Source organism: Antechinus flavipes, chromosome 1 (assembly GCF_016432865.1).
Source record: "Antechinus flavipes isolate AdamAnt ecotype Samford, QLD, Australia chromosome 1, AdamAnt_v2, whole genome shotgun sequence".
Taxonomy (NCBI): domain Eukaryota; kingdom Metazoa; phylum Chordata; class Mammalia; order Dasyuromorphia; family Dasyuridae; genus Antechinus; species Antechinus flavipes.
In genome coordinates, this window is record NC_067398.1 from 716,376,708 (window position 1) to 716,398,204 (window position 21,497).

A 21,497-nucleotide genomic window follows, 5' to 3' on the forward strand; every position below is an offset into this window, starting at 1 on the left:
GTATTTTTATTGCTAGTCCTTAGCACGGGGCCTGGCACATTGCTTCAATTAATTGCTTAATAAATGTTTGTTGAGGTTACTTTCCTAACATTTCTACTCAGTTTTCTTCTTTTCACCAGAAATATTTGAGAATCCTCTATTCTAGAGGTGTCAATTTGTGGCCTCAATCCCGCAAAACTCCCAAAGGATAAAATTTTGGATAAATTGGATAAATTTGGATAAAATTTTATTGGAAAACATTTAACAAAATAATACAGAGTAGATAATGTTGATTTGTATAACTTGATAGGGATTCCATTCTATTTAAATTTAACAGTACCATTCTATTCCATTAATGGTTCGCTTTCCTTTTTTAAAATATGATTTACTTATTTTTAATCACATTGCTTTATAAATCACGTTGGGAGAGAAAAATCGAGCAAAAGGGAAAACCATGGGAGAGGAAAAAAAAAAAACAGAAAAAAAAAAAAAAAGAAGTGAATGTAGCATGTGTTGATTTACATTCAGTCTCCTTAGTTCTTTTTCTGGATGCAGATGGCATTTTCTGTCCAAAGTCTATTGGGATTGCTTTGGATCACTGAACCAACTGAGACGTTCCTGAGTCTTCTACTCACTCAGTGACAAGGAACTGGAGACTTGGGGAATGGTTGACTAAGTTGTGATATATGAAGGCCGATTTCCAAAAAGCCTTGATTTACGTGAATTGATGCTGAGGGAAGTGAGTAGAACCAAGAGAACACTGCACCGAGCACCAAGATTATGGGATGATCAATGCTGACGGAGGTGGCTCTTTTCAACAATGAGGTGATTCGGGCCAGGTCCGATGGCCTTGTGATGGAAAAAGCCACCAGCACCCACACAGAGACTGTGGATCACAACACAGAATTTTCACTTTTTTTTTCTTTCTTGTGGGTTTTTTTTTCCTTTTGGTCTGATTTTTCTTGCACAACATGACAACTATGGAAACTTTTTTTTTTTTTAATTGCCTATATTTCACCTACATCGGGTTGCTTGCTGTCTCGGGGAGGGAGAAAAATTTAGAAAGTGAGAATTTTACAAAAATGAACGCTGAAAACTATCTTTATGATACTATGCACTTGGACAAATAAAATACTATTGGGAAAAGGTGTTATGCTCGGCGGGCAGCTGGTCCTCTGTTCTAAGTCTGTCTGAAATCTCCATTCATTTTTAGCAGAAGCCGCCAGGTCTTGTCTTCATTTCCTGAACTTTTTCCCAGGATGCTCGGAGCAATTTCTTTTCTGATAGTTCACTGCTGCCATGGGGATGAAATACACATTCTTCAGGCTGGTATTTGAAGTCTTCCAGAATGGAATTTCAAGCTACTCCTTCCACGTCGGTTGGAAGCGCCTCCCAGGCCAGCGGGTCCCCGATTTCAACTCCCTCTCAGCTGACATCCCCGTCCTCAGGCCCCTCCCCAACACATTCCGTACTTAGTCCTTCCCCTTCCGCATCCCACGTGCCTCCTCCGCAGGCGGAACCTTGGTCGTCCAGCCAGAGGTGTCCCCGCCCACGGTGCCCGCCGTTCCCTTCCGGGAGCGGGCCGGAAGTGCCTTCGCGTAGGCCCCATCCCCTGCGTCAGGTGACGGGATCCCGTAGAGGAGGCTCCGGACCCGCCACAGCCGGAGCCGGACTGACGTGACGGGCGGCAGACGGGACGAGCGAGCGAGCGCTGAGGTACCTCGGCGGCCCGTGGCGCTCCGGGGCCGCCTGCACTCACTGAGGGTGCGGGCTTGGCCTGGGAGTGGGGGGCGGGAGGGAGCGGGCCGGGACCTCCTCTCCGGGTCTTGGTACGGCCGCGCAGGCGCTCTGGCAGGGAAGGGAGGGTGGGGGTCTGACTCGGGACGTATGCGCCTTCACCCTTGTATTGGGCATGCGTTGTAGAGGGCTGGGGGGCGGGAGGGAGGAGGCCCCTCGTTCTTGGGCTGTCTGGGGCCGTGACACGCCCCCCATAATTTTGCCAGTGCGCATGCGCGCTGAGGAGTGGCGGAAGCCCGGGTGTTTTTTTAACACGAAACCGCGCGTGCGCTCGAGAATCTGGGTGCACTTGCTTGTTGAATGCCCACGTCTGCTGCTGTTTAACTTTGTCTGCGCATGCGCCCTGTAAGTCAGGAAAAGCACCGAGTATTTGGTTCCCACTTTGTTTGCTTACGTATGCGCCCTAGGAAACTGTTGACAGGTTCTGAGCTGACGGACCCCCCAGGAGCCTGTGAGCCCCTTGCGTCTGCGCAGTCGCTGTGGGGTACCACGTTGGGCTCTGGTGCAACCTCTGGGCCCCCTCCCCTCCCTTTGTGGCTTCACAGGGGGTGTTTGATCCCCTTCCCCAGGCCTGTGCAGATGCCTGGGGGCCGCCTGGGATGGGGCTGGGGGGTCCCTCCTGGCCTGGCCCGGGCTGGTCCGGCCGAGGGACGCGGCAGTGACTTCTCCGGAGGTCTTGTTCCAGTGCCCGCCGTGGTCATTGCGAGGGTGACCCTGAGCTCAAGCAGTAAGCAGTGGGGAAGCGAGCCCCTGTGAGCCTGCCGGCCTCTGCCCCCAGCCTCCGCCGCAATACTGCTGGGAGGCCCGGGAGCGGCGGAAAGGGCAGGGCCAAGGGGCATCCCCGTGGCTCGTCCGTGCCCTTTGTCCGCCAGCGTGCGGCCGGCCCCTGGGTCCCTTTGGATGGGTCCTCGTGGCTTGGGAGGGACCGGCTGACTCAGCAGCCGGGAGAGGTCAGGCTTAGGCAGCTGCCCGCCTTTTCCTGACGGGCAGGAGGTGGCTACGAGCAGCGGGGCTTAAACCCCAGGCTGGGGCTCCCGATGGGGATTCTGGGCGGGAGGCCGGGATGAAGTAACAGCTGGGCCCTGACCTTAAGGAGCCCCTGCTCCCTGCGTCAGAGTGGGGGCAGGTGCGTTCTGGGCCTTTCCCAGAGGAAGCCGAGGGAGGGCCGAAGGCCTTCAGGGTCACTGGGTGGGGGGCTTCGCTAGGGAGGCGGCCTCTAGGCTAGCCCTTGAAGCAAGGAAGCTCGCTCTCAGGCTCGGGCCCACCCGGCTGCAGAGCCATACAAGTGGCGAGGAGCTGGCTGCTTGTCTAGTTCCGCCAGAACCCAGAATGGAGCCAGAAGGGTCGGGCAGAGTGGGAAGGCGCAGTTTTGTCGGTTCTTGCCACTCTCCCGAGCCCCACGTGTCCAGCACAGAGGGTGTCTGGCCCCCACGTCCAGGCTGCTTCAGAACCTGCCCGTTTGTGGTTGTAGTCACCTCCACTTTTCATGTAGCCAGCGTTGGAGTCACCGCTGGCCTGGTTCCAGCTTAGCTCAGGTGCCTTTCCCGATCAGATGCCCTCCTACCACCCCCAATTTTTATTTATTTTTTACACCCTTTTTGGGTACGGGTCGTTTTCTTTGATTGGCCACATGCTCTTAAGAGCCAGGTAGTTGTGTTGTTTGTCTTTAAATTAAGTTTTTCCTAAAGAAAACTGAGACAGTGGAGAGGAGTGCTAGAAAGAATAATAGGTTTGAGGAGACCAGATGATCGTAATTATACAAATAAGATGGGCTAGCTCCTTATTAAGTTATTTTTACATGAAAGGCAGGGTGTTGGGCCTTGGGGCAAAGTTTTTTTTAATGGCAGGGTCCTTGACCTTAAGAGTTCTCCCCAGAGCTAGCAAGCAAAGACATTGAGAAATCTTAAGGCAAGGAGACAGATCTGACCCCTGAGATTTGATTGGAAAAGACTCATCGGGTACGTCTAAAAGGACCTGCCTCATTCAAAAGGAATAACAGACTAAGGAGAGTTGGAGGGAATGTCACGATGTATTAAGAATATATGTAAAAAAAAAAAAAAATCCAAAAACTGGAGGTGGAGAAGCTGGGGGGAGAGAACCAGAGTTAGAAATAAAAGCAGCCCAGCCTCACAAGCTTGAAGGATGATGCTTGGAGAAGAACAGAGAGGACAAATAGAAAGGTCCCTGTAACAAACTAGGGAGCCACAGCTAGCATTCTCCCCACCCTCCCCATCCCACTAGGGCCAGGTGCTGTGTTACGCATCTTATAATCTATCCTGTTTGATTCCCAGTCATTCTGGGACAGAGGAGTTTTTATTTTCCCATTTTGTAAACTGAGGCAACCAGGTTAAGTGACTTGCTCAGAATCATTCAGCTAGCTGCCCCTCCTCTCAGCTTAGACTCTGAATATCACAGTGCTTTAGGTGCTACGCAAAGAAGCAGATGTGGAACTAAGGGTAACAGACAGGAAGCTGCACCAGATAGACAAAGAGGAGCAATTTTGTGGACGGTGAAGGGTCTTTCTCAACAGGACTGAACACTTGTGGCAAGTCAGATACTCTTACTACCCCAAAGAGAATGATTAAAAAGATTTTCAATTACTGACCATATATATGCCTACTAGGCCATGGCCACGGAAATCCTCTTGAGAATAATCTACACATAATACACGTTACGTAATATATATCGAGGGATTCTATGATGTTGTAAGAATGGGGCAAGTTGACATTTTCAAAGAATATTCTGGAGCAAATCATGTGTTTAAAAATCATCTAGTTGATCAAAAAGCCAAAGAAAACAGGATTTCCCTGTGATTATTATGTGAGAACTATTTTAAAAAATCTCCAAGGAGAGAGCAACCAACAAGACTTATCCTAACATAAGCTAAAATCCCTTTTTTTTTCCTCCTAAGGCAATTGGGGTTATGTGACTTGCCCAGGGTCCCACAGCCAGGAAGCATTAAGTGTCTGAGGCCAAATTTGAACTCAGGTCCTCCTGAATTCAGAGCTGGTGCTCTATCCATTGCACCACCTAGCTGCCCTAACATAAGCTAAAATCACCAGATTCCCTGAAAAATCTTTTTTTTTAAATAACTTTTTATTGACAGTCCCTGAAAAATCTTAACAGCAGATAGAACTTTGTCCAACTCTTTGCTCATGGCTGCCCAGTGAGGCATAAAACCAGGAAGCTTGTTGACCATCGTCAGCAGAGTCTAGGTGGAAGAAGGCCCTAGAGGAAGAATCCACGTGCCTTTCTTTGTGATCCGCTGTGATTTTTACACCAAGCCTCAGACCATTAGCACCTCTTAAATGTGGTCCCTAATCCATCAAAATCCTTCAACCCACCCTCTCCAGTGGAAAAACCAAGCAGAAAGTCTCCTGTCTGGGCCATGATAACCCATAGGGCTGACTTGGTAGAATCGTGGACAAACATGCCGACTGACAGTGAAAGGGGTTCTTGATGGAAAAGGACAATGGGAGTAGGTGGGATTAAGTTTGGGAAATTTTGCGGCGTTTCCAGCGGCCCACGGGTCTCCCGAAGCAAGGCCCGTTCTTCTGCCCACAGTAGTGACGCTCTCTGGCCGTGACTCACGGCATCCCACGGTCTCCACGGATTCGAGTTGTAGTCCCCAAAGTGCAATGGAAGGTCCCGTGGTGAGTGTAAATAGGCTGGGCAGCGTATTACCAGTGAGGAATTATTCACAAAAAGTGGCCTGAAAGGCAAAGGAGGAGGAGGGAGGCTAGCCATTAGCGTGACCAAGAGATAACAGCCTGCCTGCTCTGCTGACGCCCTTTACTCTTGAGATATAAAGGATTCTGTCAGGGTCAGTCAGTGAACATTGATTAAGCACCTTCTGTATGCAGGGTGCTGTGCTGAGTGTGGGGAATCAAATACAGAAGAGAACGCCCTCAAGGGGCTTACAGTTGCATGAGGGAAGAAAATTACAAAGGAGGCTGGTGAGAGGGAAGGTACCCATTGCGGGAGCAGGCTGGGGAAGGGATGGGGAGTGAAGGGCTGGCTGGCTTGGATCCCCCTCCTCAAGTGGAGGCTTTGGAAGGACTCTGCTGGAAGGCAGAGGGTATCAAGGAGGAATGAGCCCCCAGCCTGATGAAATTTGGGGTGATGATGAGGGAGCTGGCTGGGGGGCTGCTGTGTGAAGGGTTTACAAGAGAACATGGGCAAGAGCTGCAAGCATTAAAGGGAAGGGATGGGAGGTGCAAGGATGACATCACAGAGCCACCAGAATGTCACGGCCCAGCATACTTAAATGGATCTTGGAAATAGATCTGACAGGAGAGGGAGTGGTTCAGAGAACCAACCAATTGGAAGCCAGAGGGGGGAGGGGGAGAGAGACTTGGAACAAGGTCAGCACTCCATTTTAAAATCTCTGAGGAGAGAAAGAGAGGACACCAGCATATGAAATACACTCAGAATTGGGGTGAGGGGATATTTCACCGCCTCATCTTCCCTCTGCGCTTCCGCCAAACTGAGTTACTTGCATCCCCCATCGGACCTCCAGGCTCCAGGAATCATCATGTGCTCTTTTGCTACATCCTAAGAACCCCCTGGGTCTTCGTATCTATCCTGTAGCTGACTCCTTGTAGATGTGATGTTTCTCTTTAGGAGAACGTGGACTCTTTCAGAGCAGAGACTGAATTGATTTTTTATTTGTACCCATAGTGCTTTGGTGCACACAAATGCTTATTAAAAACTTGACATATTTATTCCATGGACCAAAGTTCTGTTGAGGAAGTTATTTTAGGAAAGATGACAATCTCCCAAGCATGAAATTCTGAAGATTTAAAAAAAAAAAAAAAAAAAAGGGCAAATCTACCGAGATGAAAAAGGGGAATTTGTTTAAAGAGAGGCATAGTAGAAACCGAACTAGACAGAGAGTCTTAGTGAGCTCAGGTTATTGGCCCAAATGAGCGTCATGCCAGTCAGCTGAAAGAAGGGCATTTGAGCACTGAGCTCTGGCGTCAATGATGGGAATCCAAAGGGGGCCAGAACCTCAGGATGGGCAGATGTCAAGGGGAGAAAGTAAAAAGCCCTTGAGTTGGACTTCCACTTCTAGCGTTATTCTAAACTAAATTATAATAGGGATCGTTGGAGAGCAGCCAGAAAAGGCAGGTAAGAATAATCACAAAGGACTTATAGCCGACTGTCTATCGTATTAAAGTAACCCCGTATCCGTTTCTGGCAGGGGGTCTGGTCTACAAGATTAGGAGAATGACGCAGGTAGAACTTAGATTTTAGCCAGATCCCCTATGTTCTTAGGGGAAAAGACGTAAGCTGAATGGTAAGCCAGTGAGGTGAATTTTGACCTGGTTAACTGGCCAAACCCAGAGTAGTTATGAGCATTCCGTTTCAGCCTTCGGTCTCTTTTCTTGGCCGGTATTGAGAATTTTAAATGATCAGGTCCAGAACGATAGTTTGATAACATTGGAGAGGGATTCCTCGTGATGGTTTCAGGTGCAGCCAAATCCTTTGAAGTCCTCCACGTATATGAAGACGCTTTCCTTTAAGGAGTCTTGGAAGTCTTAATTTTGGCAGAGAGATGAAGGCCTCGGAAGCAAGGCAGAGTCATGTCATGTTTTTCTAGTCACTATTTCAGACCTAACCGTGCTGGTGTCACGCTTTAAGGAGATTTCTGTTCATAGGCCTGCTCAGTTCTTACCTGCTGGGGCATTAGAACCAGCCACTTTTTCCTCTCCAGGCTTAAGTTTAGTTGACAAAGGGCCGAGCTCATTCCAAGTGTCCTTCAGCTCTGAAATTCACTGAGGTCTTGAAATGTTTTCATTCATTCGTTCAGCAAACATTTGTATGTTTTGACCTACGGCGTTCAACGATGCTATAAAAGGTGACTGTCTTCTGTTGAAAAGTGGTTTTAATATTTATTTTAAAACATTTTTAAGTCTTCAAAAGGGCCATCCTCCTTCATAAATCTGCCCTGCATATAATAATCTCAATCATTTTCATTCACCATTCGGTTAATGTTTTGGGGGCACCTACTATGTGCAGGATATTCTGCAGAGTATCGGAGTAGGTACAAAAGCTTAGATATCTTGCTAAAGGGTAGCATAGATAATGAAGCAATATCAGTGCTAAACATATATGCACAAAGTGGTGTAGCATCGAACTTCCGAAAGGAAAAGTTAAGAGAGCTGCAAGAAGAAATAGACAGCAGAACTATAATAGTGGGACATCTCAACCTTGCCCGCTCAGAATTAGACTAATCAAACCACAGAACAAATAAGAAAAAACTTAAAGAGGTAAATGGAATATTAGAAAAGTTAGGATGATAGTTCTTTGGAGAAAACCGAATGGAGACAAAAGCTTAGTTAGGATTTGGCTTCCTTCTTCCTGGAAATCCCAGTCTTTGAGGGGCAAAAAGACAGGAACACAGATATGTGATGCACTCCTTAGAAAAATTACCTGTTGAGTTCAGGGAAAAGTGTGTTTTTGAAAATTGTGCCCATTGCTGCTTTCCCGGCGTTGCGTCCTACCGAGCACGTCACCTGAGAATCTCAAAATAGAAAATGTTATCATAGGGTTGCCTGTCTGACTCCAGGACATTTTAAAAGATTATCCCGTGCTGGGTGGTTATCCCCAGTTTAGTGGTGGAAAAATTAACATTTTAAAAATAATCCAGAGGCCGTCCTTTGAGGAAATGGATCATCAGCATTTCAAGGATCTGGGATTTTCATTAGTATTTTTATTTCATTTCTTTCAGCAACCCAGATTTTGGCGTCTCCGTGTCCTAGTGCATCGTTTCTCTAACCCCTTTTAATCTCCACTTCCTAGAGTCCCAGATTTGCTCCCTTCCTTCAGAGCACAGCACAGGCGCCACCTCCTCCTGGAGACCTTTCCTGTTGTCTTCCAGCTGTGAAGCGTCCAAACTTTCCCACACACTCCGTGCAGCCTCCCCCATCCCCCATGACTTTCTATTTACTCTGTATATCTCCCTCAGATAATGGAAGCACACACCAGGAACAAATTGTCTTTGTGTAACCTAGTGCCTTGCTTTGTAACAGATTCATCAAGGTAGGCGTTCCGGGAGAGGGAAAGGGAGGGGATACACATGTATGTGGCGCCTGCGCCGGGATGGGCACAATGCTAAGTGCTTTACAGATAAGTGCTGACAATCCTGCGAAATAGGTACTGATATCCCCATTTTACAGGTGAGGAAACTGAGGCAGATAGGTGAAGCGACTTACTCAGGGTCACCCGAACAGTAAGTAAAAATGCTTATCAAACTGAAAATCCATCATGAGCAGACTGATCTCAGCTTGTTTGGAAACCTTTCCAGCAATGAAAGCTGTCCAAAAGGGAATTGGGCTGCCTTGGGGGATTCTGCCCTGGAGTGAGTGAGAGAGAGAGAGAGCGTGAGTGTGTGTGAGTGTGTGTGTGGGGGTAGGGGGGTAGGGAGACAACAAGTGATAGATCCAAGTCTGTGCTTACTCATGTGATGGAAGTAATTGTGTGAGGAAGAGGAGCCTAACACTGCTGTGACAGAAGGACCACTTTGAGGGGTTAGTTGTAGTCTTTCAGGGACACAGACAGGTGCCCCAAGGGTCGTAGCCAGTTTTAAGCTGGTGTCGAGGATATGATGGGCGAGAGTGCCCGGCTCTGGCTCTCCTAGAGCCTTCCGGCTGGACCTGAAGGCCCCGTTTGCTTCCTGGATATGATGATGCACTAGAGGAAGGGCACACCAGAGCTTTCAAGGTACACACAAACACACACACAATCACACAGGAAGGAAGAGGCTTGCTCTTTTCCCGACTGCACTTCATGGACTCTGTGCCTTGGTGGTAAGAGATGTGCAGGAGGGAAGTGGCTTCCAGAGGTGCCGCCTGTCCGTCATTTTGGAGCACTCTTGATGGTTTCTGCTCTATGCCTGCCGCCCTCCCGCCCCTCCCCCCCCCCACCCAGTTCACCTGCCATCGGCACTTCCTTTATCGTGTCATAAAGTCTTGAAAAAAATCTTAGCAAAAAAACTTTAAACTGAAAAAGAGATGGAGAAAGCTCCCTGTGCCTTTGCCCCAAGCTAGGTACGTCCCATAGCCACGGGAAGACTGTGGCTCGGGAGGACGAATTGCAGGAGACTTTTCCTGAAGTTCCAGGAGAAAATTCAAGAGCGAGTCTGTTATAAAGCCTGTGGCCTCGGGCATCTCATGCCCAATGTGTGGCTGATGAACTAGAGACCCTAACGTCAGGAAGAATCGTGGACATCCGCAGTATCCTTACTGGTTGTTGGGAGGAGACTGGAATAATTTCTGGAAGAGCTGCCTGATCCGAGACCACGGGACAGGAAGAGGCGCGCTAAGGAGCACTGGGCAGACTGGAAGCGGCTTAGGATCTGCGCCAGTCAGCAGCCAGTCATTCCCTGGTATTCCTTAATGATAGTTTCAGTAGACTTAGAATGGAGACGGGATTCTTCCCTGGATCTGATTCTCCCCGGTGACAGGAACTTGCCAGGCGCCTTTGTCCACACTGTGTATCCTGTGTCTGAAGCTTTCCCTCCCCCATCTCCCTTCGGGAGTTCTTCCCACATCGTGACCTCTGCTGATCCCTGCTTGGCCTGCTCTCCCTTCCCACTCCCAGATTTCTTTTTCATTTATTTATCTGAGTGTGTTGTCTTTCTTCCAAAAGGATACGGACTCTCTTTTTGCGTCCTTGTCTCCCTCCCACCTACATAGTGCCTGGAGAGACCATCCTACTGCTTTTAAATGCTGGCTGAATTGCTTTAAACATTGGTGGGAAGTGACATTTCCTGTCTCGGAATCTGTGATGGACAAGAGGACGAGGAAAAGAAAGCCGTTCTCTGGCCCACGTCCTCGGTTGGGGGGAAAAGTAGATTTTAGAAGGGACAGAGAGAGGAGCAGTGGGAATGGATAGGAAATTGTCCAGAACGAAATCCTAAAGATGCAGAGAAACCCTTGGGATTTGGAGGAAGGAGGCGTCATCCCCATAGACCCGTGTGGAAGAACTTACCAACCTGCGTAGGCTTTTGTGTAAGGAAGGGGCCCAGAAGGAGGGATAAGAGCAAAGACAGCCGGGGAGCTGGCCCCGGAAGTAGTCTGGTCAGGAGCGCTGAGAAGCCAGCCCAGCAGGCCTGTGGAAAGCAGCTTTCAGAAGCTGCCTCAGGAGAGTGGAGGCTCAAAGAAAGGGGGGACCGGGACGAGGCCGAGCTTGGCTTCTGTCTTCTTAGTCAGAGACGGTCTTGGTACTGGACGGGGCAGTGTCTGGAGGGTTAGAGGGAGACCATGTTGGAGATGGGGAGGAGCCCCAAGGCGGTTACCTGGGCCAGCAAGGTGCAGGAGATCCTGTGTGAGCTGGGGTGGAGAACTGGGGGGAGGGGAAGGAAAGCGATTGTCTTAACTTCCAGAAAGGGGAATTGAGTGGAGTCTGCCTGCTATTGTCCGGTGAGCGTGAAGTCAGTTCCGGGCCCAGTTCTAGACAATTGGGGGAAGTGAACCTCCAGAAAAGCAGGTGGGATTCCAAGGTGCCCGCTGGCTTCGTCCAGAACATGGCCTCCCGGGCTCTCCTCGCTTCCTTTGGCACGGGTCACTAAACTGGTCTGTCTGGGGAGCGGCAGAGATGGGGTTTGCGTAGATTGGAGCAGAGCGCGGCCTTGGCTCGTGCTGTTCTTGGCCGGGATGGGGGCCCCGGGGTGGGTTCTGGACCGCCGCCTCAGCCCAGCTTGGATGAGCTCCCCAGCCAGGGATCTTTGGCCTGGCTGTGGCTTTGCCCAGGACTTGGGTAAAGGTATCAATGTCATGATTCTAAGCAGACAAAAGGGCAGATGGCATGGGCTTAAGCCTTGGAGAAGACCCGGAGGGGGGAAGGGGGGGAAGGATCAGCTGCCCTTTTGGCTGGAGATGGACTCTAAGGAGAGGAAAAGGTGCAAAGCCCTGAGCTTGCTCACTAATACAAGGTCGGGGAGGCAGAGGAAACGGTCATCTGGAACACATCTTGGGCTTTCAGTGAACTACAAAGCAAATGAATCAGTCTAGACTTCCTTCCCCCGCCCCACACTTCCTTGCCCCGCCCCGCCCTTCCTTCCTCCTTTTTCCTTCCTTTTTCATTCTTCCTTTCTCTCTTCCCTCCCTCCCTCTTTCCCTGGTTTTATAATGGCCGTTGACAAGCTGGGGGGATGTTGAGAGGAGAGCACCCACAGTCAGAGTGCCACGCTCATGTTGTGAAAGGGTTGGCTGAAGGACCTTGGAATAGTTAACCTGGAAGAGCCATCCTTGGGGGCAAAGGGCAGGGTGTGCCCTCAATCTTTGAAGGGCTATCATGTTCTGCGGGCCCCAGAAGGCAGAACCAGAGCCATGGGGGAGGGGCAGAGAGGCCCATTTGGGCCAACAGCCCATTCTAAGGGGGGATGGGTTTTCCCACGAGGAACGTGATAGGCTTCCTTGGGGCTTCGGCCTCCCACAAAGGCTCAAAGGTTTCAGAGAAAATTCTTGTGTGGATTAGACAAGGTGGTGGATGGGACAGGACCGTAGGGATCAGGGAGATGAATCTTCACGCCTTAAAAAGAGGGAAACTGAGGACTCCAGAGGGAAAACTGCCGATCGCTGCTGCGGCAGTTGGGGGCCCGGCCAAGTCAGGAGGGCAGGCGTCTGTCCCTCCGTCGCCGTTTATTGGGTGTGACTCGGCACACGTACCGTTAGCTTTCTCAGGCTACGTTTTCTAAATTTGTGAAGTGGGGAGTTGGTCTAGAGGAGTGCTCTCCGAGAGTGGGAGCCATGACATGACCCCATGACCTCACTGGCCCGATCCCAACGGGTTTGAGGGTGGAAAGCTGGGTCCCACCTGCCATCCTTGAAAGAGCGGATCATGGAGCTTCCTTCCCCTCCCCCCCCCACCTGCACCAGGGCCACTTTCTTCCCGATGGGCCTCGGGGCAGCTCTGACCTCACCCCCATCCCCCAGATACTTTCCGTGGGATATTTTAGAGGCCCCTGGTCTTAACGGCCTGGGGTCCCTTCCGGCATTCCAGAACTGCCGTGTGATAATGGACTTCTCGCCAGCCAGAGAACGTTCTCAGAATCATGGAGCGTCAGCCCTGGAAGGAAACTTGGAAAGCGGCTGCTCCGGTCCCCACCCTTTACAGGCAGGGAAACTGAGGCCTGCCACATGAGGTAACTGCCCCCAAGCCCGAATCTGGCGCTGGCCAGCTGAAGAGCTTTAAGAGATCCCATGAAAGAGTGATGGGTTGGCCGACTTGGCCCCGTCCTGCCTCCGACACATAGTGGCCGTGTGACCGTGGAGGGGAGGACTGGCAGTCCCTCGGGTGAGATCCTGGCCGTGCTCGCACCCGGGAAATCCCAGCATTCCCTGGCAGTGCTCTTGCCCGGCCCGGGGCTGTCGCTTCCCTCGGGCTCTCTGCAAGGCGGCATTGGAAGCGAACCCCAGCGTAGGTGCTATTTTTGCTTTTTTTAGTCACTTCTTGAAGGTGCTGGCTCACTCTGGGCGTCCATTTTCATTTATTGCAACTGCCACGGTTGGTAAAACCCACACTCTCGGGGAGGCGGCGATTTGTGGCCCGTCCTGGGCGGAGTCCCAGCATCTCGGGTCGGGGAGAGGCGGGGCTTCGGGAACAAGGTTCCTGCCTCCTGGGACGGGCCCTTTCTGCTTCTCCTCTCTCCCGGTCACTTTCCAAAGGAGGGGGACTCGCCTATAGGGTGAGAAGCTTGTTTGAGAACGAGAAAGTCACGGATTTGCAGTGAGTTCAAATCCACCCTCAGACACTTAGTGTAGTAGCTTTATGATTGTGGCCAAATGACTTCATAGATAACACTTATGGAACTTTACTTCTCAGCCTCCGTTTTTGCATCTGGAAAATGGGGGCGATGATGTTTGCACTAAATATGAATATTGTACTAAATGCCTCCCAGGCCTCTGAGAAGGAAGCCCTTGGAGTGCTGGGATTGAGTTTGCTCCTGGGACCTCCCGGTCCCTCTCCAGGCTAGCACCTTCTCTCCTTAGATAGACCCAAGAGACTCGGTGCCCCCATAGTGTGGAGCAGAGGCTGTGCTTAAGCCCACCCGACCTTGCCTGGTCCCAGGCCTGCTCTCCCTTGTCACCTCCTCTCACAGCGCCTCCCTGTGCGGTTCCGTTGGGCCTCCGGAGCACTCCACTATCTCAGAACCGGTGGAAGGAGCCTGTGCAGTCCCTTTCTCCCTTTGCCCACCTGGGGCTGGCTGCCCTTCCCTGGCCCGCACCTCCCCGAGGCAAGGCGGGGACCGAGAGTGTTAGGAGGTGCCTGGGTCCCGTCCCTGCTCAGGGCCCCGGGCGTCCTGCCTCAGACTGCCTGCCCGCAGCACCCAGAGGCTTGGGAGCCAGGGACTTCAGAGTTTCTGAAGAGCGGAGGCGCTGCCCCTTTGGGTTACCGAGGAAACCGAGACCAGGACTCGGCCCCAGGCCCTCGGGGTCGGCCTCAGAGCCGAGACTCCCATCCTGAAAAAGTAAAGCGCGTGTGGGACGGTTGTGGGACGTCTGGCAGGGCCCGCGGTTTCGCAGGGAGACGCTGGACAGGCCTGAGAAGTTCAGAGGATTGTGGGAAAGATCTGCGTCATCTCTGACTTTGCATGAGAGGAAACCGAGAGAGTTTCCTCCCGTAACTGAGTTTCCTGGCGGGGAGGGCAGCACGGAGTCTTCCCCGATTTGGCCCCGGACCCCTCAGGCTGCAGTCTGGGGGAGACTCGGGACTCTTCCCAGAATCCCGGGCTTGGTTACACAGAAGGAAATCGATTGAATGACTGAGGAAACCTGTCGTCACATACAGTTATAAGGAAATGGACTTTTTTAAAGTTCACAGGCCTTAACCAGAATTAAGAAGCCGTGGGAGAAAGAACCGGGAGTTGGGGCAGCCCCGGCAGGAGGTGCGTAAAGGGCAGTGCCAGGCCCCTGAGGGCTGATTGGTTCCCAGCCAGCCGGGAGCAAAGAGATGCAGAGGGAGATGGGAAATTTCCTAAGACAAGCTGGGTCCATTTAAAAATTCTGCCCTGGTCGAGCCCCGGGGGAGGAAATTGGGTTCTTGTTCCCTCCCTTTCTCCACTCTCCTCATTGGTTTCCTGGCCCTTTGTCCCTGGGATCCCGGAAGCAGGTCTCTGTTTAGCTCGCTGAAGCCGTGGGGCTCTGGAGGGAGCCCGGCCTCTGTCTGACCCCCATCGGCGCCCTTTTATCTGGGCTGAGAGGTCGGGGTCTGTGAGAGCTCCCACGCTGGAAGCCGCCTGGGGGAGAGGGAGGCTGGCTCCTCTGTACCAGACGTTCTCATTAAGGCCTTCGCTTCCTGGGTGCCCAACGAAGCCTCACGGGCTCCTTGTCGCCTCTCAGCTGACTTGGGACTTCCTTGACCTAGAGGCCTCGAGTGCGTTCTGCAGGCCTGTGGGAAAGCCTTGTGGCTCCCGGGCCCTCGGCTGGGGAGCAGAGACAGGGCAGCCCCAGCCTCAAGGAGCCTGCGCTCCTCTGGGGGTGTGAGAGGGGGTCCCTCAGGCCCCAAGAACATGAGCCCAGAAAAGGAAGCGGTCTGTCTGCAGGGAGAGCAAGAGGGGGAGGGAGACCGAACCTTCTTATTACAAGAAATGCTCATTGTCCTTTGTCCCTCCTTCTCAAAGAGGCTCCTGGCTGCCCTGACAGGGAGGGCTGGGCAAGGTCACCGGCCTCACTGTCCCCTCCAGCCATCTGGGCCCAGTGACCAGACACAGATCAGAACGACTGGAAATGACCCAGGAGCCATCTGGGAGGCCTCGGCCTGGTTAAGCTGAGGGCAGCAGGTCTCAGTGTGACTGAGGCAGCATCTAAGGCTGGGTAGCCATTGGGCAAAGATTCTCCCCTTTCACCGAGTCCAAAAAAAGAAAGAAAAATTGTAGGTTCTGTGTCTGAACTACGAACTCCAGCCTTGATCCACCTCAGCCTCCTCCCAACGCCTGCCTTTAAAGAGGGCCAACAGTTCTGATGGCCTTGGGATGGAGAGAGCGTCTGCACCCAGAGAGAGCCGGCGGGCACTGAGCGGGGACCACAGCGCAGCGTTCTCGCTCTCTTTGTTGGGCACTCGCTTTTTGTTTCCATTTTTTCCCTTTTTGATCTGATTTTTCTCGTGCAGCGAGAGAATTGTGCCCATATGCCTAGAAGAATTGCACGTGTTTAACATAGATTGGATAATTGCTGTGTGGAGGGGATGGGAGGAAAGGGGAAATTTGGAACACGGGGTCTGGCAAGGGTCAGTGTCAAAAAGTTATCCGTGCGTATGTTTTGAAAATAAAAATCTTTAATGCAATATTTTTTTTTAAATAACGAGAGCCCAAACTGGCCTCTCAGCTGACTCCATTTTGCATCTGCCGCCATTCCGGTTCTGTGGAACTTGATGCCCCTCCCCTTCCTGCCTCCGCTTGTGGGCCGTCTCCCCACATTAGATTGTAAGCTCCTTGAGGGCAGGGGCTCTCAGTGCCTCGGTGCCAGGCACACAGTAGGCATTGAATTAATGTTAGTTGGATTGGAGACTCTGCCCCCTCCCCCACATGGGCTCTGGGGTTCACAGGCGTTGTCAGGCTAAGTGGGTGGGCGTGTGTCTGCCTGCCTTATGTCTTTACAGGATTCCATTATTTTTTGGCTGCTCTTTTCTTGGCCTGGAAAAACCCACCGCCCTCATTCTGTCTGGGATTTTGGGTTTTTCTTGCTTTTTCGGTTTCACTCTCTCCACCCCCTTCCCCACTCACCGAACCGGCAAGCAATATGATCCCCATTATACATGTGAAGTCATGCGAAACATATTTCTACCTTAGTGTGTTATGGTGGTTGGGGGCGGGGCAGGAAGAGAGTCTAGGAAAGGCTGCCCCGGGCCCCTCAGGCCTTTCTGGACATGGAGAGCGTTGTTCTTCCCGAGTCCTTCCTTAGGGCCGGCCAGCGCCGTGGAAACCAGCCGGCTCATCCCCAGCCGACCCACGCTCCGGGTTGCTCGCACTGTGGACGCCGACTTCTGGTCCTGGGACAGCTCGCACGAGACTTCCCAGCATGCCCTCATTCTCCCTCTGGCATTTCTTCCCCGAAGCTTGCCGGGCCCCCGCCGGCTGGGCCCCCTCCTCTCCGGGCCCCCTTTGAGTCCCGCCTCGTTTCACAACGGTCTGTATGCTGTCGTCTCCAGGCTGGGGGACTCGCCCACAGACTCAGGGCCGACCCAAGGGACCCAAGCCTGAATGGAGACTTGGGCTGCAGTAAGACTTGGGGACAACTTGAACTTGCTGAATGAAAGCAATGCATGGATTTGACTTGATCGACACGAGCCCCGTGCGGCGGCGGCCCCCGGGGGCCACGCAAAGGCTGGCCGAGGCTCGGGGTCCGCCGCCATCGGACACGTCAGTAAATGGCTCGGAGTTAAGGTAATGCCTAAGTGCCAGAGAGGAGCGCCGGGCCGGGGGCAAGGCTTCCCCGGAGGAGGGAATTTGAGTTGGCGGCTGGGAATGCAGTGGGCAGGGCATGCAGTGGGCAGGGCATTCCAGGCCAGGGAGTCACGGCCCAGGACGGGCTCTTTGTGTGAAGGAGAGGGAGCAAGAAAAGGGGCCGGCAAACTGGGACCTGACTCAGATGCTCAATTGGGAGCTTTTGAAGGGTGATACGCAGATGGGTCCAATTCATTAAACACTTAGTGAGCACCAGCTGTGTGCAGGACCCCAGGCTAGCCCGGGGATTCTGACTCCAGTTGCCACCATCCTTGTACCATCAGGAGCTTCCTGATCTGATCTGATAGGGAGCCCCCTATGAAGCTGCCTGGAAATGGGAAGGCCCAAAAAAACCTGGAGAAAAAATGTTCCCCTGGAGACCATTTCCCACCCTTCCCTTCACAAGAAAAAACAAGAAGAGAAAGTGGGGGAGGAGGTAGGAGAGACTCCCTGCCCGCTGCCTTTTCCGCCTCCTCCCCACCTGGTCCTGTCTGCACCCTCAAAGCCGGCTTGTCGGTGACCCTGGGAGGAAATCCCAAAGTCCAGCCCTTGAGAGGAAGAGACTGACCAAGAGAGACGGGGGACGGCCGAGAGGGCCCGGGGACGGGGGCGGCAGAAATGAATCAGTGGCTTGCAGAGAAGCGGCCTGTGGGGCCCAGCCAGGCCCCGGAGCTGCAAGTCTCGGCCCTTCTGGGACCTCCTGGTAAATGATGTAACAAAGTGAAAAGGGCTTGTGCAAGGGGCCGCCTCCCGCCTGGCTCAGTGTGCTGCTGTCTGTGCGGAGGGACGCCGACTCCTCGCTGGGCTCTCGGGGCTGAGCTAGCTGAGGGAAGAGCGAGGATTGGGGGGCGGCCTCTCGGTACGGCAGCTGAAACCCGAGCCGTCCCGGCCTCTGGTGGTGAGTGTGAGGGGCTGCTGTGGGGGCGTAGCCGGGGGGGCGTCTGCCGCGCTCTCCCTTGGTTCTCTCGGGGCAGAGCAGCAGAGGGGCTGGGGGGTCGGGGCCGAGGCTGACTCCAGCCCTGGGGGAGCCCGCCCAGGGCTTTTTGGAACGGAGAAGGAGGCACTTCACAACTAGTGAAGCCATTGGCTTTTGTGGCCTGAAATAGCCGGGAGGGGGGCTGGCGGGTGGGGGGCCGGGTTTCACTGCCAAAGTGCTCGCGCTGTGGGTTCTTCTCTCACGTGGCATCAGTCCTGAGGCCCTGCTCTGTGTAGGCTGGGGCTCCTGGACACTCTCACTGGGGGGCAGGAGTAACGGGGTCCAGACCCTGCTCCCAGTGCTCCCAGCACCCCCGGCTGGGGCAAGTCCCTCCCCCACCTCCTCAGAGCCCCTCACGGGGGGAGGGAGGAGGGAGGATCAGGTGAGGTTTTGGTAATACAGCAATGTCAGCTCTCTCCCTTGAGTAGACATGGAGATGCTGGGGCCTTTCCCGAAGTTCTCGGCCGCCCTGGGCCTCCTGCTTTCGTGGCTCCAGCATTGGGATGTTTGGGGGGGACGCAGACAGCCTGGCTCCCAGAGGTGGGACGGGAGGTCACTCCGAGTCTGTCTGCCTTCCAGGAGCTCGACTGGAAGATTGGTTCGGCCTTGGCTCTCCGTGGACGCCGGAAATGGCCAGCAAAGGGCCCACGACCTCGACGTCTCCCGAGAACTCCAGCACGGGGGGCGCGAGTGGCAGCAGCAATGGCCCCGGGGAGAACAGCAGTCAGGACAGCACGTTCGAGTGCAACATCTGCTTGGACACGGCCAAGGATGCCGTCATCAGCCTCTGCGGGCACCTCTTCTGGTCAGTATCGGGGCTGTCCCCCTGAAAGCCCGAGAGCGGCCGGGCTGGGGAAGCGCCCGCTGGGGCTTGGGGATGCCCACGGTGACCCGGCAGCACCTTTTGTGGCTCCAGGGGGTCGTAGATGTGAGTAGGTGCTGCCCCGGACCCCCGCCGGGCTGGGCTCCTCTTTCGGGGGGTGTCGGCGGGTCTGCTTTAGATCCTTCCTGGGAATTCCCAAAGGGCCTGGTTAAAGCGGCGCGTCGGCCCCCTTTGTGCGGGAGCAGCCGGGACCCCGGCCTGCCCGGGCGAGTCCTCCCCGGCTCTGGTAGCTCGGCCCCTGCAGACTCGGGGGCACGTCGGGAGAGCCTCAGCGTGGGCTCCTGGAGGTGGCAGCCCCCGTCCCCTCCTTGGGCCCTACTTAGCCCTGCCAGTGAGCCCTTCTAAGAGCCTGGGCACCAGAAGTGGCCCCACGGGTGGCGGGGGGAGCACGCAGCCCTTGTGGCCTTCGGGTCTGTGAACCTAGAGTGACCAGGCTGGGCAGCCTCGATGGCCTCTGGGGTCCCTTTCCTAGCTGTCTGTGACTGTGAATACTGTGGGGGCGGGGGGAGGGGGTCCTAGAAGAGGGAGAACTCTGCCACGGTTAGAGGGCCCACGTGGGCTGGGCTTGGTTCGGTTTGATTTCCCTTCTCGTGGCCGGCGGGCAGCCGTTCTGCCCAGGAGAGTCTTAGGCCCCTACTCGGTCCCATGGCCGGCAGGGGTCAGGAGCCTGGATCCTGGGCCCCGAGATGGAAAGGGCCTTGAGTGCCCTCTCCACTGCACCCCGGCTCCTCCCGCTCTGGGCTGGGGTGAGAGGAGATGAAGGAGGGCCTTCCAAGGGGCCCGTCCTCCTCATATCCCCAGTCCCGACCTCCTCCTGGCCCACTCGCCCCGACGGAGCCGCCTCCTGTCCGGGCTTCCCGACACCCCCCTCTCCCCGTCTGTCTTAGCACCCGGATCCAGTTTTGTCTTTGCCCAGAGTCTCCCAGAGATGCTCTATTACCTGTTAAACGCATTTCAGAATGATTTAGTCTGGCGTCCAAGGCCATCTTAGTTGAGCCCCTCCTGCCTCTCTCCTTCCCTCCCTGCCAAACGCCTTTCAGCGCCCACGGTTTTGCTGTTCTCTGACAGGGCTGCTGATGGCGCCCGCGCTGCCCACCATCCCTCCCCGTAACGCGGGACCACTTGGCCGAGGACATCTCTGTCCCTTGCTGATGCTCTAGCCCACAGGCAGTGCTTTATGTCACAGAGAAACGACCCGAGGGAAGATGGGAGGCCCTGGCGAGCGCTGTGTGCCTGGTCCTTAAGCATTTATTAAATGCCTGCTGTGTTCCAAGCCCTGGCTAAGTACCAGGGAAGGGACGGCGCAGTTGGACCGAGGGCACCAGGGGGTGCTCCTGAGGGAGCACCGGGGGAAGTGAGCTTGGACGGGTAGACTGAGCCAGGGCACGGAAGGCCTGAAGGGCCGGCACACAGCCTCTGCATCTTGGTTTCCCAGATGTAGGAAACCGGGGGCCCTTGAAGCTTTGGAAGGGACGGGCGCCTTCTAAAAGTGGTTTTGGAGCAGGAAGAGTTTTAGGGTCCACAGCTTGGATTAAGATAACTCCGTTTTGTTCTGGAGTTTTGTGAGCCCCGAGACCGCAGGGCGGTTAACACCGGCAAGGCCCGGCAGGGACAGTTAGGGACCCGACACCCAGTTGGTGCGAGTGCAAGTCCCGGGCTCGGCCGGGCAGCTTTTCGGAGACTGGCCTTGGGCCTCCCCCTCCTTAAACCTCCCGCTTCCCTCCCAGCTTCAAGGAGTGAGCCTGGGGGGGAGGGGCAGGGATGGTTTGGGGCTGGACTAGTTAAGGCCGATGTTCACACTCCCACTGGGTCATCTGTGTCCAGGGGCCCGGCTCGCCTTTACTGACCGAACGCCCGTGTAGCCAAGCCCCATCCCGACCGTCTCAGTTCTTGGCGTACGTGGTCCCTGGCAGGGCCGGGAGCTGGGGCTGCGGACGGGACGGGGGCCTGGCGAGAGCCCACCCGGAGAGCTCCGTGGGGCTCCCCCTCCTCTGCCGGCCTCCATCACATTCTCTAGTGCTGGGGGCCCTTCCAGGCTGTGTCTCCACCAGGCTCGGGCTTGTGTCCGCAGAGCTTGGCCTGGGCCCAACAACCGTCCCTGAGCATTTCTCAGCACTTCCTGTAGGCCAGGCCTGGCCCCAAGGCTGCTCTAGCTCTGAGATGGAAAGGGAACGTCACGTTCTGGGGGAGAGGAGCCGAGGGTCCCGAGAGGAATTAGTGCAGACCCTGGGCTCCCTGCTGGCGGCAACGGGGCCCGGGTGCAGGCCTGGCCTCCAGGGAGCCGATGGTTTAATGAGAAGGGGGAAAGGTGGAGGGTGGTACGAGGAGGAGCAGTGGAAGAGTTACTCCTTCCCCCTCCCACCCCCTGTAATCAGCAACCACTCAGGTCAGCTTGGAAGGAAAGGAGGCAGGAA

General features: G+C 54.2%; 1 protein-coding gene across 3 annotated transcripts in view; it reads left to right on the plus strand.

The window, feature by feature from the left end:
• The first annotated feature begins 266 nt into the window (after positions 1 to 266).
• RNF185 (ring finger protein 185) overlaps positions 267 to 21,497 on the plus strand; it is a 28,902-nt gene continuing 7,671 nt past the window's right edge. Inside the window, exons 1-2 of one of the 3 annotated variants that reach the window (XM_051973154.1) lie at positions 267 to 1,695; positions 18,780 to 19,005. In XM_051973154.1, coding sequence (XP_051829114.1) covers positions 18,830 to 19,005 — 176 coding nt within the window. In that variant the 5' untranslated portion in view covers positions 267 to 1,695; positions 18,780 to 18,829. The other 2 variants (XM_051973153.1, XM_051973155.1) reach the window with 2 other exon arrangements.